The sequence below is a fragment of the Fusarium vanettenii genome (assembly GCF_000151355.1).
Source record: "Fusarium vanettenii 77-13-4 chromosome 10 genomic scaffold NECHAsca_82_chr10_2_0, whole genome shotgun sequence".
Taxonomy (NCBI): Eukaryota; Fungi; Ascomycota; class Sordariomycetes; order Hypocreales; family Nectriaceae; genus Fusarium; species Fusarium vanettenii.
In genome coordinates this window covers 209628-226518 of record NW_003315807.1, presented here as the reverse complement: position 1 = coordinate 226518, position 16891 = coordinate 209628, and the positions used below count along the sequence as shown (strand labels likewise).

The 16891-nt window shown below is 50.4% G+C and overlaps 6 protein-coding genes across 6 annotated transcripts; 4 read left to right on the top strand and 2 right to left on the bottom strand.

The window, feature by feature from the left end:
• Positions 1–227: 227 nt before the first annotated feature.
• NECHADRAFT_96602 (uncharacterized protein) lies at positions 228–1721 on the top strand (the record flags this gene model as incomplete). Its single annotated transcript, XM_003039888.1, has 6 exons — positions 228–320; positions 642–686; positions 741–898; positions 964–1020; positions 1076–1430; positions 1485–1721. The coding sequence occupies 6 exons, from the start codon at positions 228–230 to the stop codon at positions 1719–1721; spliced, it is 945 nt and encodes a 314-aa protein (XP_003039934.1).
• A 178-nt stretch (positions 1722–1899) lies between these two features.
• Positions 1900–4053, bottom strand: NECHADRAFT_85476 (uncharacterized protein; the record flags this gene model as incomplete). The annotated part of the gene is made up of 10 exons (XM_003039699.1): positions 1900–2028; positions 2074–2203; positions 2253–2474; positions 2654–2706; positions 2761–2943; positions 2997–3119; positions 3190–3496; positions 3552–3739; positions 3796–3881; positions 3939–4053. The coding sequence occupies 10 exons, from the start codon at positions 4051–4053 to the stop codon at positions 1900–1902; spliced, it is 1536 nt and encodes a 511-aa protein (XP_003039745.1).
• Positions 4054–5336: 1283 nt separating this feature from the next.
• Positions 5337–6158, top strand: NECHADRAFT_49913 (uncharacterized protein; the record flags this gene model as incomplete). The annotated part of the gene is made up of 1 exon (XM_003039887.1): positions 5337–6158. One exon carries the CDS (start codon positions 5337–5339, stop codon positions 6156–6158), a length of 822 nt encoding a protein of 273 aa, XP_003039933.1.
• Positions 6159–6507: 349 nt separating this feature from the next.
• On the top strand, positions 6508–7864 carry NECHADRAFT_96600 (uncharacterized protein; the record flags this gene model as incomplete). Its single annotated transcript, XM_003039886.1, has 3 exons — positions 6508–6629; positions 6759–6879; positions 6929–7864. The coding sequence occupies 3 exons, from the start codon at positions 6508–6510 to the stop codon at positions 7862–7864; spliced, it is 1179 nt and encodes a 392-aa protein (XP_003039932.1).
• Positions 7865–11045: 3181 nt separating this feature from the next.
• On the bottom strand, positions 11046–12083 carry NECHADRAFT_85474 (uncharacterized protein; the record flags this gene model as incomplete). Its single annotated transcript, XM_003039698.1, has 5 exons — positions 11046–11446; positions 11494–11562; positions 11621–11704; positions 11757–11833; positions 11884–12083. The coding sequence occupies 5 exons, from the start codon at positions 12081–12083 to the stop codon at positions 11046–11048; spliced, it is 831 nt and encodes a 276-aa protein (XP_003039744.1).
• Positions 12084–12436: 353 nt separating this feature from the next.
• Positions 12437–14539, top strand: NECHADRAFT_85473 (uncharacterized protein; the record flags this gene model as incomplete). Its single annotated transcript, XM_003039885.1, has 3 exons — positions 12437–12881; positions 12934–13628; positions 13682–14539. The coding sequence occupies 3 exons, from the start codon at positions 12437–12439 to the stop codon at positions 14537–14539; spliced, it is 1998 nt and encodes a 665-aa protein (XP_003039931.1).
• Positions 14540–16891: the final 2352 nt, after the last annotated feature.

Here is a 16891-nt window from a genome sequence, read left to right as displayed (position 1 = left end):
AATTTGGGAACTGGAGGGGTAAAATTGTAACTACAGGGATGAATATCAACCGAGGCCGCTATGATACGATCACGACTCGTTCATTGGGCCTCATTTCGCCATTGGACAGCTTCGACAGGCCTTGTGCGGTACGCGTATAACACGTGATGAACGGCGGAAGATAAGTATTGATGGAATCCCCGACGCCCCACAAACTCTCGCCTGTTTTTTATATTGCGCCTTTTACCATGGCCAATGATACTAGCCCAGACCCGGGCGAAAGCCAGGAACCGACGGTTTCGCCTCAGCGATTACCATCAGAAGGCCCCCTGGAAGTTGACGTAGGTCTTGAAATAGGCATTATGTCATTTTCTCTAATGATTTGACAGGATGATGACGTGCTTGATAATGACTCCAGTTACAATCCTTCGTGAGTTATTCCCACGCCAGCCCTCCTTAAACCGACTCCTAACCTCTATGAAGAGAAGGCTCTGTAAGCGAAACTTCTTCGATAAATTCGAGCATTCTGGACTACAGGTGAGCACCCAGAGTATCATCACAGTTCTTAGCTCAATGAACATCTGACACGATCTTCTCCACCAGATACAAGGTAATATCTCGTCAACTCATTAACTTATTTCACTTACTGACAAACTGCCAAGAATGGGCGACGTTACCACGCATTCCGCGAGGGTGCATACTTTGTTGTAAGTGACCTATACACGACGCGATTGCCCGATACTAACACGAACCGCCCCAAGCCTAATGACGAAGAAGAGCAAACGCGGATGGACCTGGTTCATCACATCTACTCCCTTATTCTCGACGGCAGTCTTTACCTAGCACCCATCGGCGATCACCCTCAACGTGTTTTGGATTTAGGAACCGGCACTGGCATCTGGGCGATAGATTTTGCCGAGTGAGTTTATACCTATCTCTCCACATTCTTACCGATAGTACCAGCTCTGACATGATATTCTTCAGCGACTTTCCGTCAGCCGAAGTTCTTGGAACTGACCTAAGTCCTATTCAACCCGAGTGGTACAAAAGCCCACCCCCTTGGTACGAAGAGATGCCAACCATGAACTCATTGCAGGACACCACCCAACTGCGCCTTCGAGGTGGATGATTTTGAAGCCGAATGGCTATACCACACTCCCTTTGATTTTATCCACGCACGCGAACTAGAAGGATGCATTGGTGATGACGACCGGTTTTTCCAACAGGCACTGCAGCACCTAATCCCTGGTGGTTACATAGAGATGCAAGCTGTCGCTGCTCCTTTCTTATCTGATGACGGCACAGCAGAAAAGGCAGTCAACGCGCAACTATGGCTTAAGACTCTTTGCGAGGGATCTGCCAAGTTTGGAAAACCAATTGATTGTGCACCTGGGTGGAAGGCGAAAATGATAGCAGCAGGGTTTGAAGAAGTGCAAGAGGAAATACGCAAGGTACGTGATCCCAAGTAACATACCCTCCCACGCAACACTCAACTTTTCTATCAGATGCCACTCGGCGCGTGGCCTAAAGATCCAAAGCTCAAGGAGATTGGCAAGTATCAAGCTATCCAAGAAGCCCAGGCAATCGAGTCATACACACCTCAGATATTCTCTAGTGTTCTTGGGTGGTCTCAGGAGGAGATTCAGGTCTTTATGGCAAAGGTGAAAAACGAGATTAAGGATCCTAGTATTCATTTGTATCTTCCTGTTCACTTTCTTTGGGGAAGAAAACCTAGACTGTAGGGCTAGGCTAATAAGCATTATTTGAGCGACATATTCGGCTGGATGTTACGCTATCTACTCCGTTATAGGCTCAGTATGGCCGGGAGGCTCAATACAACTCAGGATAAATTGCAGCATAAAAATCATCCCAGCTTATCGTGCTACCACAGGAGCTCATGAGGTACATATTCTCCCTAACCTAGCCAGACCTGACCGCTTTATCCTTGTGGCCCTTCTCCTCGGTGAGAGTCTTGGTGTTCTTGAATCTCCAGGCGGGGATCTTTCTCTCGTAAAGTTCGTCGAGCTCCCAGTACGTTCGGCCATAAGTCTAAGATTTGTTAGTCAAAGCCTGATTTGCATCTACGTGACGTACCTCGGGATAGAAGAACCACAACAGGATCGTTGTAGGAACCAACATGCCAGCCCATACATAGACGGCCTTGATACCCATATTTCCTGCATCAGGGCTAATCATGTACGAAACGGACCACTGAAAGACAACACTAGTACTTTGTTAGCTCGAACGGGAGCGTTCATGTAAGGGCAACCCACAAGCCGAGGCCATAACAGCCCAGGTTGAAGGACGTTGTCTGAGCTCGGAGACGAGGAGTCGAGGTTTCTCCGGCTGCGACGAAGCCAATGGGTCCAGCTGAGCAGCCGTAGCAGATTACCCAAAGCAACAAGAAGGCAAGAGCTGCCTTGTCTGATGCGTCTGATTTGAAGAAGCCGGTCGTTCCAAGTCCGACATTGAAGACCATCATGAAGAAGCATCCACTGAGTGCAGACGTTAGCACTTTGAAAGAAAAGTAGGCACAGATAACAGTTACCCAATGAGAAGGGGTCTGCGTCCGATATACTCGCATGCAATCAGTGACGCGGAAATAGTGACGATGAGGAGAACAAAACTAGCAAGATTTAGCGGGACTGTTCGGGTAGGTTGAGCCTCTACTCACGTAATAATGGTAACAACAAAGGGGTCTTTAAGGCCCGCAACTTTGAAGAAATACTGTGAACTGGGTCAGACTCCGCACCGCCAGTCACTAGCCGAGTAAATACTCACTGTCGAATACCCGAATACGATCGGGGCACCCGCAGCCCACTGGCTGCAAATACCCAAGCAGCCTGCGAATGTCCTGCGCCAGTGAGCACGCTGGAAAATTTCCAAGAAGGAAGACTCCTTGACTGTCTCGTTGAACGGCTTTTCAGCCTCGAGACCATGCTGAATAACACGATACTCGTGGTCCTGAACGAACGTCATCAGCAAGCTTCAGCAACTCTCTTCTTTCGAACACATACCACATCATAGCCGGGCGCAGTCCCATACAGTCTGATCATGCAGCTCTTTGCTTTCTCATGGTCTCCCTTTCGAGCGTGGTAGAGGTGGGATTCGGGAACGAAAAAGATGAGAATGACGAGGAGCTGTCAGAACGGGACAATAGGTTAGCCGGAGGGAGAGAACTAAGGGGTGACAATCTCAGGTAGAGCATACTCCTGTAAAGATGAACTCGGTAGCGATCAATGGCCTCCACTTGGTTGGCTGGTAAACATCAACGAGCTGAGTAGCGACGGCACTAATGAGCTGACCCAAGGCGATGAAGAGCTGGTAGGCACCAATCATCAAGCCTCGAATCTGGAACGGCGATAGCTCGGAGACGTAAGTGACAAGAACGGACTGAGCCAGACCAACGCCCAAACGAACGAGCACGGCAGCTCCGAGCCAGCTCTTCCAGTCGAATGCTACGATCTGGGCAACCGAACCGCCAAGCAGAATCACGACAGCACCCATCATGGCCAGCCTTGAAATACCAGTCAGTGGAAAGAACGGATTCCCTTTTCAAGTGGATAATATACTTTCGGCCAAAGCGGTCAGCGAAGTAGCCCGCTGTAAACATGCCCAGAGTCTTGGACATTTCCGCAAAGCCCTGCCAATACGAGATGACTTTGGCGCTGATGGCCGGTTCGCCGTCGAGGGTCGTGTCGGCCATCTGGTTGATGAAAGCCTGCATGGGAATGACGTTGCCGGGAACCTGCTGCTGGAACTGTAGAACACGTAAGTTAGCTCTGGATTTCACCGTCTGAACTGAAGTGTACTTACCCCATCGTTAAGGGCTGCCCAATTTAGGATCAAGCAGAAGATGGTAGTCCTCCAGAAGACCCTGGCTACCTCCCATTTCCCGAGAGCTGAGAGGGTTGTTAGACTCGCACCGTAGATGGTCCGGATGTGTTAGTTCAACTCACAAGCATACTTGGTCTCCAGGACCTCGCCTCCTTCTACGTTTCCCACCACATGTTCAACGTGACTGCTTTCTTCAAAAGGCTTGACGGTAGGTCGGTCTGAAGCTTTGGGACTCATTTTGGCGATTTGGATAGATGTGTGAACAAAGGATCGTGATAAGGGATGGATTAGTTGGAAGGTGAATCCACAATGGAGAGGTTAGAATTACAAACGTTTCAACGTCTACTTATAGGTACTGTAGAAGGCTACATGGTGAGTAGCGTCACCGAGCTTAAATTGCCCCGGATTTGACCCCATGGGCCTGGGGAAGAGGAACTTTTCACCCCGTGGGGGATAGACCTTCCCGGTTACCGTTAGACCGGAAGCCGGTGAGCTCTGGGGCTAGGCAGCCATCGGAGCACTGTACTCCGAAAACTCGGCCAGTGCTTAACCCATTTCCGAGGGCTTTCTAGCTTGAGCTCCGTACTAACTTGGGATTTTCACTCCATAATACTCTTCATGCTGACTCGTGGTTCAAGGGAACCCCTGCTTTGCGCAAGGGTCATAGGCCTCGGGCGACAGTTGTCCGACCTTGAATCCGAATGGTTGGGTTTGGTGTGGTGTACTGTAGTTGACGGGCAAACCGCACCTGAAACTAATTCCCCTCACCCAGAAGCTAAAGCGGCTTCATCACCTTTGCCACCATCGCGCTGCCTCCTTGTGTCTTTCGATCTGGGGTACCGACGAGCTGGGCTTGTCTCATGGAGTGACGTGTTGAGGCTAGTCACGGAACAGCTACCGGTGTAGTCATGCTCAACCTATCTGATATTTTTGATCAAGTAGAAGGACCGATAGTCACCTATGGGTCGAAACATATTCGTCTGAGATGCAAAGACGGACCAGTTCTCCCGACAGCCGTACGGACACTCACTCTTTGTCATGCTCTACATACGATGTTGGTATTATTCCAAGCAATCGTCTCGAGGGAACTGTTGGATGGTCTGCTATGATGCCTGGTAGCTCTGAGAATGAATGTGATGTACCGTGCCGTGACGGATATCACGCTATCCTATTGTCTCTTGACATGCAACCCAGACCAGAACTTGCGATCTCGGTCGGTGGGGCCCCGACTTCAACCCCATGCTACCCCGGCCGGCTGTGCTCCGAGCCGGAACAAGAGAGGAAAGAGAACAACGTCACTGCAAGATCCAGTCTTGAAGACAGGCCATAAATCATACCTCGTTCAAACCTGAGGTGGTGCTGTCATCTACATGCGACTTTCCCATCTCCCTTTCAATCATTATCTTCGTTCCATCCCAATCACACTCAGCATGCCTCCAAGCGCAGATCTGGATGCCCGCGAGGCCCTCGCCCTTCGCACAGTCCCGATGATGATTTTCAGCGATGGCAGTGCTTCCTCCATGACCCCGCCACCAAAGTCAGCACTCGAGTCTGACCCCGCCGTCGGTGCACAAAGGAGGTTCTCCGTCACCGGAAACGCCGTTGTTACTGGGGGCGCCGGCGTCCTCGGTCTCCATGCTTGTGACGCCCTCCTGGAGCATGGCCTAGAGGGTCTCATGATCTTGGACGTCAACCCTGCCCAGTCGCAGGGGCAAATCACCAGCTTGCAGAACAAGTTTCCCAGAGCCAAGATCATGGCGCTAAAAGTCGATGTCACGGACGAGAATGTTGTCAACGCGGCCATGGAAGAAACGGCACGGGTTCTAGGATCCATCGACACTTTGATCTGCTTCGTTGGTGTTGTAGGGTGCGTCGAGACATTAGACATGCCAGTTCCTCAGTGGCGAAAAATCCTTGATATCAACACCACGGGCTCTTTCATCTGCGCACAGGCCGCGGCTCGACAGATGGTGAAGCGAGGTAGAGGAGGCTCCATCGTGTTTGTGGCGTCCATCTCTGCCCACCGTGTCAACTATCCTCAGCCCCAGGCAGCATACAACGTGAGCAAATCGGCTCTTCTCATGCTCAAGAGTTGTCTCGCTGCCGAGTGGGCTCGGTATGGGATTCGGACGAATAGCATTAGCCCGGGATACATGGACACTATCCTAAATGAGGGAGATGGGATCGCGGAGCACCGTAAGATCTGGGCTGAGCATAACCCTAGTGGGAGAATGGGCGCTCCTTCGGAGTTGACGGGGACTGTCGTGCTTCTTGCAAGCTCGGCAGGAAGTTACATCAATGGTGCTGACATTGTTGTTGATGGGGGTGGAATTGTTCTGTAATTAGAGCGAGTAACTAGGTGAAACATATTGCCAAAACCTTGGTTGCTCAAACAAACCGTACATTTTGCATCTGCCATGCTTGTAGAGAACTTGACCAACCTCGGACATGTTATCTCCTTGCTTGCGCGGGGACTACCATCGCGTACCGAGCTAGGATCTAGACCAATTATGATTAGACTGTTCTTAGGCTCACTAAATTACAGATAAAAGATTAACAAATTATCATATAAATTATATAGAGGCTTAGATAGTGCTTTAATAGTGGAGGTTGATACGCTCTGGCAGCCCTCGCGCAAGCAAGGAGATCCTAGATCGGCCTTTCGCATAAGAACTGTCCAGGATCTAGAGGATGGTGGTGAGGGGAAGAAGGGCGTCGATCCTCGTTCGGGCGACAGTGCTCCGATGCGGGGTTGGGTCCCCGCCGGAGCCGACTTCTTACTCGAGGATCTCGGTATTTCAAGAGCTGGCAATGTATAGTCCACCAACTCCAGTCTCGCTAGCCTTTACTACCATCTTGACTTTCGAATCAAGATGAGCCAAACAGTGAGTAAACTATGAGCTCAACCGCCACTGAAGTTCAGAAGTCTCATGTCCTGTCAGAATCTCTCTTGTCCTCTATGGTCCCGGCAAAGCCCGTTTTGAAAATCGACCGGTCCCATCCCTCAAAGATGCCCACGATGTCATCATTCGTATTTCCTACGTCGGCGTCTGTGGCAGTGATGTAAGTTGCACCCAAAAACATGACATCGTTTCGATGCTCACCTCTTTAGGTTCACTTTTGGACGGATGGCGGCTTTGCCAGAAAGGTTTCCGAGGACCAACCTCTCGTCATGGGCCACGAAGCATCCGGCATTGTTCGCTCGATTGGGCCTGACGTCACGCTTCTCAAACCTGGCGATCGCGTAGCCATCGAGCCTGGATTCTCCTGCAGAAGATGCAAGCAATGCAAAGATGGAAGATATAACCTCTGTCCCAAGATGAAGTTTGCCGCAGATCCTCCCCTTACGCAGGGTACACTGTCTCGCTTTTTCAGCATCCCCGAGGACTTTGCGTACAAAATTCCCGATTCTCTCAGTCTTGAAGAGGCCGTTCTCGTTGAGCCTCTGGCAGTTGCCGTCCATGGCATTCGCCTTGCAGGACTCGAGGTTGGGCAGCGTGTCCTCGTACAAGGCTCTGGGACCATTGGTCTCCTCACTGCTGCGGTCGCAAAGGCGTACGGCGCGAAGCAGGTCTACATCACAGATGTTAACCTGGACAAGATCAAATTCGCAAAGAAATATCTGGAATGCTCCGCGTTTATCCCAGATCTCGGGTCAACGCCAGAGGAAAACGCAGCGAGGTTCAAGACTGAGACGGGACTCGACGATGGCGTTGACGCAGTCATAGAATGCACCGGTGTTGAAGCATCGACTCAGACCGGGCTTCTTGCCCTCTCCGCCGGTGGTGTTCTTGTTCAGGTGGGGCTGGGGAAGCCAGTGCAAGCGATTCCTATTCACGCCATGTCTGAGAAGGAAATCGTTCTCAAGACGTCATTCCGTTATGGGCCTGGTGACTACGAAATCGCACTCGAGCTGCTTGAGTCTGGTAAAGTCTCTGTGAGACCATTGATCAGTAGTATTACGCCGTTTGAAAAGGCTACCGAAGCCTGGGAGAAGACTAGAAAGGGTAAGGGGATTAAGAACTTGATCCGGGGGGTACAAGATTGAGTCCGTGGCATAATATCAGCACTCCGTAGTCTTGTTATCATTTCCTACTGCCAAATTGAAACCAGTCATAAGCCCTGTTACTATCTATCTATCGGCTTAGTTACCCCATCAATAGCTGAGCTTCTACTATAACAAAGAACACGATGATGCCCTATTAGATTCAATCATGTTCCAAAAGACGCCAGACGTCCAGTGATGCGGTGATGTTGTCAATATAAGCCTGACCCTTAGTAGTCAAACTTGAGCAAAAACAATACTTGCCCTGGGGATTTGAAGGAGTGCGTTGAAGCCTCAAGTTGGAAGCTCAAACTAGAGCTTACCTCTATACGATAAGAATTCTAGAATATTCTCCTCGCAACTCAGGTTACAGAATCAAGACTTGTCCCTGGCGTGCGCTCGTGGTCAGCCTAAGCCTATGCTAATAATAATATTATAGTTAGAAGTAAGGTTAATAATAAATTCAAAGAATGGTTCAAGGATGATAAATACTGCGGCGTCGAGGAAACATACCTATATATATTAAGGAAAAAATAAGATACGAGGATAAGTATAATAATTAATTCTCCTCTAAATATATTTAATAAATTAAAATAAAAATCTATAAAAATCTCCTTATTATTATATTATTTTAAAATATTTTCTATAAATTAAGTACTTTTATTAATAAAAAGTTAGGTAAATCTCTTTATACTCTTATGTCTTATTTCTTTCTTTGCCCGCGTGATACCGCATAAGCATGGAAGCATCGCTAATGTAATAATGGAAAGTAAGATATATTACAAACCTTAATGCCCACGGCACATTTAAAGAAGAAAAAAATACGATCAAAGCTTTCGCTAACAATTGTGTTGGGGATCAAGTGGAGAGGCCCGCCCCAGGAAAAGGGTTATTTTTCTAGTCTTTAAATCGCGTAGCACAGGTCGCTCTTAGAAATTGAACAAGCAACCTTCTTCCCTCATTGCAAGCTGCACACATGGATCTCCGCGACCACGCACTCAGTTGAATTGCCGACACTTCCTACGAATTATTTCCCTCGCGACCGGGTGCACTGCAAACGTTCATTATGTCTGCTTCGCTGTAGGGCTCACAGCTGGAGGTCCAAGAAACTGACTTTTGCCTGCGGGTTACCCAACGGCAGTGCCCGGTTTTGGTTGCGAGTCCAACTCCATCCAACAAACAATAAGTTTTGCAGCAGCATGCAATTGAAAAGTTATCCCGCCTCGCCAGCGTTTACCTTTGCACCGCCAAGGCTCACGCGGGGCGTAGATGAACGGCTCAGTTCAGTCAGCCAAAAGACAACCCCTTGAGTGTAGTGGCATCAAGAAACTGCAGAGAGTGGTAGTCCGTAATTCGAGCAGAAAGTTGAAAGGCTTAAGCCCTCATAAACAAGGTTGTCTCCCCGGGTTTACGAAAAATCTTATGCATCCCAATGGTAGACCTGAGCCCTCGTGCAAAGTTCGACATGCACATTCTAGTTTTTTGATCACATCGCTGTCAGCCATATGAGCAAAGGACACATTTGAAGACACACGGCAGTATCAAACCCTTCGAGATGCGCATGCATAATACAAAAGCCAACTGTACGGGCAACCGCCGTAGCCATATGATGCCTCTAGATAGCAATCCAAATTTGTTACAGGTTTGAACAAAGGGTTATAAAAGGGATGCTTCGCTCCTACTGTAGAGATATCAGCACATTGTTCGATACCCCATTTCCGACCCTCCGCGTGTCGTGACCAAAAGAGGGGGGAAAGGGCCGCGGCCGCAAGTCGGGCCGCACAATCGGACCACAGGCCAGCTGCATAGCATCAATGAAGTCATGTGGAGCAGGCGCAGCTAAGTAGCTGTAATTGAGCCGAGAAGAAGAAGGAATTAGAAGCTGATGGAAGCGGGTTGGAGGCCTCTGAAAGAGGTATATTAAGCCTGAAGGCTCCTGGAGATAGGAGGGCAAGAATCAATAGACTCGATCATCTCCCCTAAGCTAGGTATCTGCTACTAAGCAGCTGCCTTTGTCACTCTTCTTGATTGATCCTTTTGACCCCTGACACCGCGCCTTCAATACACACTCGCGACCGCCGTTTCCATGAAGGCCTTCATCCTCCTTTCACTTGCCTGCTTGGCTGTCAGCCTACCTATCCATGCGGGAACTGGGCAAGCAGATCTCGACCTCCCTGACAGCGTCTATGAGTCTGTTAACGAGGAAAATGGTATTCCCTTCATTCGCCGCATCAAAGCTCATCTAACTCTAGCCGATCCTACTAGCTTGCCTGCTCCCACCGCAGCCACTCCCAGTAACGCAGCCTTGTTCCGAAGGAGGGGACCCGGAGTCCTGCTCAGTGGCCTCCTGTCCAGTCTCCCCCACCGCAGCCACTCCCAGTAACGCAGCCTTATTCCAGAGGAGGGGACTCGGAGTCATGCTCAGTCGCCCGAAACGTCGTCCGTCCCGCGTTAAGCCCTCCAAGACACTCTCCGAGGAGCCCTCTAAGGATCATCTAGCTCTAGCCGATCCTACCAGCTTACCTGCTCCCACCGCAGCCACTCCCAGTAACGCAGCCTTGTTCCGGAGGAGGTGGCTCGGAATCTGGCTCAGTCGCCCGAAGCCTCGTCCGCCCCCCGCGTAGAGCCCTCCAAGACACTCTCCGAGGAGCCCTCTAAGGAGCCTTAAACGGAACCCCTTAAAAAGTATCCGCTACGCCCAACCCAGCACGTAGATAGGTACTGTCTACGTCTAGTTCGGATTGTTCTTATGACACAACATTACAAAACTATGTAAGATTTATTATCCCGGCTCGAATAGTTGCCTCCAGCTGCGTTCAAACGATAACCAATTCTAGTCCAAGCTTTCTTCTACAGAGGAACCAAGTCAGGGCGGAGGCAAAGGCGGCTGCTACCTTTAGTTAACGACACTTGGGAGGACTTACGCTGGATGACGGTGAATACAATGGGGTATGCCTTGCCTTTGAGGTAATTGTATCATGACGTTTCTTGCTATGTGTTTGTCCCATTGAGGTAACCATCTACAATATCATCACATGATGTGGTTGTGTGCCTTGCATGCACGCTCACCCATTTTGACATCGAGGTCTTGAGCGTCCTCCCTATTCCTGCTCTGCGCTGGCAAGCTCGTAGCCACGGGACTTTTTAGGCATCATGATTTTCCTTGTAGTTTGAGACAGGTGCTCTAAGGCAATACATATCCGCCATCGATCAGGATATCGCTTCCCGTCATGTAGGTAGATGCATCGCTAGCGAGGTACAAGTAAAGTCCCTTAATCTCTTTCACGTGCCCCTGTCTCCCAAATGCCGACATGCGATAAGCCTCGTTGATGGCCAGAGGGCTTGCACCCATCTTGGTATCAAAGAACCCAGGAGAAACAATGTTGACGCGAGCAAAGTCTCGCCATTCTCGAGCGAGTGACTTGCCAAAGTGCGTAATGAAAGCCTTGGTGGCATTGTAAACCGGTTGATCCGTGGGGACGTTTACGATGTGAGCGCTCATGCTAGAGGTGATGATGAAGTTGCCGAAACCTTGACGCTTAAAGATCTCGCCGGCGTACTTTGCTGTGAATACGACGCCGTCCACTAGACGCGAGTTAGTTGAAGTCAAGAGCTGGCAGAGACTCACTTACTGTTGACAGATAGCTGCTTCTTGTATTCGTCAATCGTCTGCTCCAGAATCGGCTTTGAGATTGCCATTCCTTATAGTATTCATCATTAGCCTCAGGGCGCCGCGAATAACCTATCATGGGTACTCACCCGCGTTGGCGACAAAAACATCAATCTTTCCAAAGTCTTTCAGCACAGTTTGGAGAGTCTCCTGAACTTGGGTGACATCCGAAACTGGCAATGTTGTTAGTGTTCGCTAGAATAGCCAGGGACTCATGGTGCTTACCGTCGACCTTGTAAGCAGCCGCTTTAACTCCATGCTGATTTACCAAGTCCTGTGCCCTATCGACGGCGGCGGTGTTTCTGCAGATGTTAGAGTTGATGCGTTGCAATGAGGCTCAGCGGGTACATACGAGTTATACCACAGGGCGACATTTCCGCCAGCTTCAGCCATAGCTGTAGCCACAGCCAGACCAATTCCGTCAGCAGCACCCGTGATAACGACGACCTTGCCGTTGAGTCGGAGTTGCTCAACAACGTTGGACGGGGTTTCTGGGAAGGGCTTGGGGAATCCCTCCCGGACCTTGGCGCAATCTTCGAATGTCATGGACATGGTGGCGGTTCAAGTCAAATCAGTAACTCAGTAACAAATCGTATGGTTTCTTTGGGTGATTTTAATTGAGTAGGCGAGGGTTGAGGACTCTCTGGTTATATGCTGGGGCTGAGGTCGTGTCATCTGACCCACGTCGGAGCTCTCTGCTCCGATACCTCTGTTGATCTACGCACATAGCCCCAATACTCCTCTCCCTCCACTTTCATCAACACCTGAAGAGGAAAGTCCATCGGGCGACAGTCAGCCGCTTTTACATCGTCCTTGCGCTTGCATCAGCAAACAACAGCCCCGGCCCAATACCAGCACCTTCGCAAAGCCCCACTCAACCGCTGACCCCCCGAAACCGACCGGGCATGAGTCCCACGGACCGGGATCGGCCACGGCTCCAAGTCAGCCGAGCCTGCGTCCACTGTCAGAGACGCAAAACGCGCTGTGTAGGGAGCAACAACGGCCAGAGGGCTTGTACTTACTGCCTGAACACTCGGAAAACGTGTAGTTTTGACCAACGCCCGGATCGAACCCCGCTCACTCGCAAAAACCTTGATGATGCTGAGAGGCGCTGCATGCAATTGAGGTCGCTTCTAGAGAAATTCAATCCTGGCTTGGTTATTGACGCCGAGCTCGCAACATTCGGTAGTAGTTCTGATGTTGTACAAGATTCACCCAATGATGTTGAGGATGGCGCGGCTCGGGAAGATTATGAGTGGAATGAGGCCTCATCGCACGTCTCACCTGGTTCCTCAGCTATGCACAAGGATGGCATGGCAATTCTACCAAGCCTCAATGCTGGATACCTCGGTAAGCTCTTTCCGTCGCGCATCCGATTTGAGCTGATCTTTTTCGCATCAAGGCCGAAGTTCAGGGTCCGAGATTCTTCAAGAGGTTACGGCCTTACTCCCGCCATCCACGATTCTATCACCCAGTGGCAGTGATGAATCCCACCCGCTTCCCGCTCAGCCTACTGCGAGAGGAATTGGCCCTGACCCTCCACAGCTTGCATCTTTGGCAGTCATCAACACGTTGATTGATGGGTATTTTCGCCTGTACAACGCCTCTTACCCGATTCTCCACGAGCCAACATTCCGAAGCGAAGTCGCCAACCGAGACAGGGTGTGTGCCAACCCGACCTGGCGTATAATATACTATATGGCTCTGGCCATTGGGAGCTGGCTGCTGGACAACAACACAACTCCCGAGCAATGCCCGTTTTACTCTGCTGCTAGATCACGTATCTCGATGCAGGTATTTGAGGCCGGTACTATCAGAACTGTTCAGGGTTTGCTTCTGATGGGCAACTATCTTCAGAAGCGAGACAGACCGAATACTGGATACAGTCTCATCGGCCTTGCCCAAAGGATCGCATTCGGGATTGGTTTGCACCGGGAGAGGCCGTCGGCGGAGGACAAGGTCGTGTTCGAGCGGCATCGACAACTGTTCTGGGTCGTTTACTGTTTTGATAGTGGTTTCAGCATCACCACTGGCCGCCCGATGGCAGTTCTTGAGGGGTTTATAGATCAAGCTCTACCTAGGAACATTGACGACCAAGTGAGTCATCATCTTGCGAATATGTTGCTAGAATGCTAACACGGCTGGCCTAGGACTGTGATAATTCATCCGTTGTGCCGGCTCCTGTCAACTACCCTACCACTTACTCCGCCCTTATTGCTCAAGCTCAGCTAGTCAGGATCGCAAACGGGATTCACCACGAGTTCCTCTCCGCAAAGACGGCCAACCAAAAAATGGAGTACCAACTGGCTGAGATCATGGCCCAGAAGCTGGACGTGTGGAGAGGCAACCTCCCGACATACTTTACTAGCCCAGATGTCCCGGCCTGGTTTCTGGGCCCGCGGTCAATCGTTTTGTGGAAAGAGCAAAATTTGCGCATTTTGCTATGGAGGGGAACCAAAAAGGTTCATCCATATTTGCCGAGTCGCATGGATGCCAGGAGTCGCTGCCTTGACGCCGCGATGGAGACTATACAGTCCATCTCCTCCTTTGTCGCCTCCTATGAAAGTAGTCTGCACCCTGGAATCGTTTGGTATGGGACCTACTTTATCTTCCAGGCAATCCTGGTACTCGAAGCCAGTTGTCTTGGCCGAGATGGCCAACCTGACCAAGATTTGAGGGGGTGGGAGGCTTCAATATCTGCCGCCACCCAATGTCTTGAGTCACTTGCCCGAGGGAATAGCTCTGCTGCTCTCTGTCTCGAGTTCATTGAGAGGATTCATCGTTCAGTGGGATCAAAGGCCGGAGAAATGCCTGGTACCCAGATGGATTCTACGCAGCAAGCCACGGATGGTATCCTCACCTATGACTATCTTTTTGATCCGACGGCCTGGACATCGGAAATGGACAGTATCGCCACTGATCCGGTTTTACGAGAGCTCATTGGCGAGGCCTTTTTGGATTTTGACGGTGTACCTGGTGTGACCTTGGGCCCTGACTTGGACTCTTGACTCGGCCGTATTTCCGCAGCCAAAACAGATGTAGAAGCCATTTCCCCATGGCATACGATCTTCTGGCTCAGCTGACCCATCGAGAGCCGGGCCGCAGCTATAATAAAGAGCACATTATCAACACATTACAACATCATGGCCCGATGTTAAAAATAGTGCCCCATGGTATACATCATGCTAGAGTAAGGTTCATTAAAGGAGCTGCAAGTTTGGTGTTGCAGACTTGAGCAAATACCTTGGGGGACAGAACTCGTTCACACGGAGCCTGAAGCGACTTTGCAAGTTGTTACCCCGGCTTCGGAAGAGGGTTTTCATCGTCCCTTCGGGCGAAATTTTGTATCAGGCTTCTGAGCATGACGAAGCTTGCATAATCTTGTTTCAGGTCACAGCGTGTGCTTGAAATCTTGCTTTAGGGTAGATTTGTTCCATCCAAGATGTCAGGCTTCCTGGGCGTCAAACGCAGAGAACCCCTGTCGGTGATATTCCGCGACGCGTTTTGTTTTTATGACAGCTCATATTGCCAACCCCAGCCGCAGCATTACACGTGGCCAGGATGTTGTCATACTTTTGCTTTCCTCTAACCGTTAGAATGGAACATCCCATTCATCGAGCGCGGCTCAAACGCAGCTTTTGGCCTCCAGTGATTGACGATGGCTCAGCGGGGTTTAAGCATGTCGGCCCCTCTTTACCAACCTCTCGATACAGCGAAAGCCGAGATTAGGCTCATTGAGATTCTGTCGGAAGGTTTCAGCTTGACCACCTTCTCTCTCGACAACGCTCCGAAGTATGCAGCACTCTCATATGTATGGGGTGACCCTGAGAACCAAGAAACGATCGTACTCCAAGGGCGAAACGTCCGCGTGGGAAGAAACCTTGCCTTGTTCCTCGCCCGGATTCGGCGCGGCCAGCCAGGCAACCAGGATCACTCTTTGCGTAATCGACCATATGGCTACTCCCTGCCAACCAAGTGGCAGATATCTGCCGCCATACGATCCCAGGAGCCAGACGGAAAAATCAACTACTTTTGGGCGGATGCGATATGCATCAACCAGCAAAACATCGAGGAGCGTTCCCAGCAGGTGCAACTGATGGGCCGGGTTTTTGGCTCCGCCGAGGCTGTTTACTCTTGGGTTGGTCCGAGGGACTACTCGCTGGCCTTCGAATCCATTAGGAAAATTTCTCGCCTAAGCCAACCAAAAGTTGCAAGTGACCCGGGCGCAGGCTACGAGCTGCAAACCAAATCTTTGTGGTGGCATCCTAGTCTTTGGCGTGAGACCGACAAGTCGCACAAATTCGGATATCACAACAAAGCCTGGATTTCCATCAGCGACCTTCTCACGGATCAGTACTGGGAACGCGTTTGGATATTCCAAGAGGTCGTTCTTGCTCGGCAGATGTACCTCGTGAGCTCTGGCGATAGAACATTGAATTGGGATGAGCTTTGGATCGCAGCTTCGAGTTTTGAAGGCTTATTAAAAAGACTCAAACTGGGCCAAGAGAAGAAGCCTTTCTACTTCTCCGATAAGGTCTGGCAGTTTCTGAAGATGTTTCCAAATTGGTCTAACATGGTGCTGATAAAGAACGGAAAGCGTGTCGGCGATATGATAGAAATGGTGGGACGCTCTGTGGCACCCGAAATAGTTGCGGCTGATGAAGGACTGTGGCACATCATCGAAAGTTCAAAATGGGACCTCTCTCTCCACACTGTGAGATTCACTGCTACAGACCCTCGAGACCAGGTTTACGGCGGCCTCGCTATTACTCGCCTCCCAATCGTGCCAGACTACACCAAGACTGTTTCGGATGTCTACGTGGAGTATGCGGCTCTTTGGATCAAAATGCACTGCCTTTTCCGGCGCAAGTCATACTCACCAACGCAGCGATCCCCACTTGCGTTCTTGGCGCTCGCTGGGATTCACAACTCTGCCCTCTTTCACGATATCCCCAGTTGGGCCCCCAATCTCCTAGTAGGGAGGCGCGACAAACCCTACGATTGTGGTATATTTGGCGACGACTACGACGAGGGGTTCCGAAGAGATCTCGTGAACGACCCATACGTGGTTCCGGATACACAAAGTCTTTTGGCATGGGGTTTCAAACTTGAGCGCATTTCTACCGTTACCTCGAGCACGGTTGATTCGGGCCCTTATGACAACCTTGCGAGATTTGGACTATTTGCCTCCAACTTTGTTTCACGACATCCGCAATACGTTTCGGGTATTCCGTCCTTCCAGGCCATCGGTCGATTACTATCCCGACAAGATGACGCAGCTACTACGCGGGAGACGGTGATCTATCTTTGTCATCTCTTAAGAGTTATGGCGTCTGCCAACCTGTCCAATGAAACTCAGA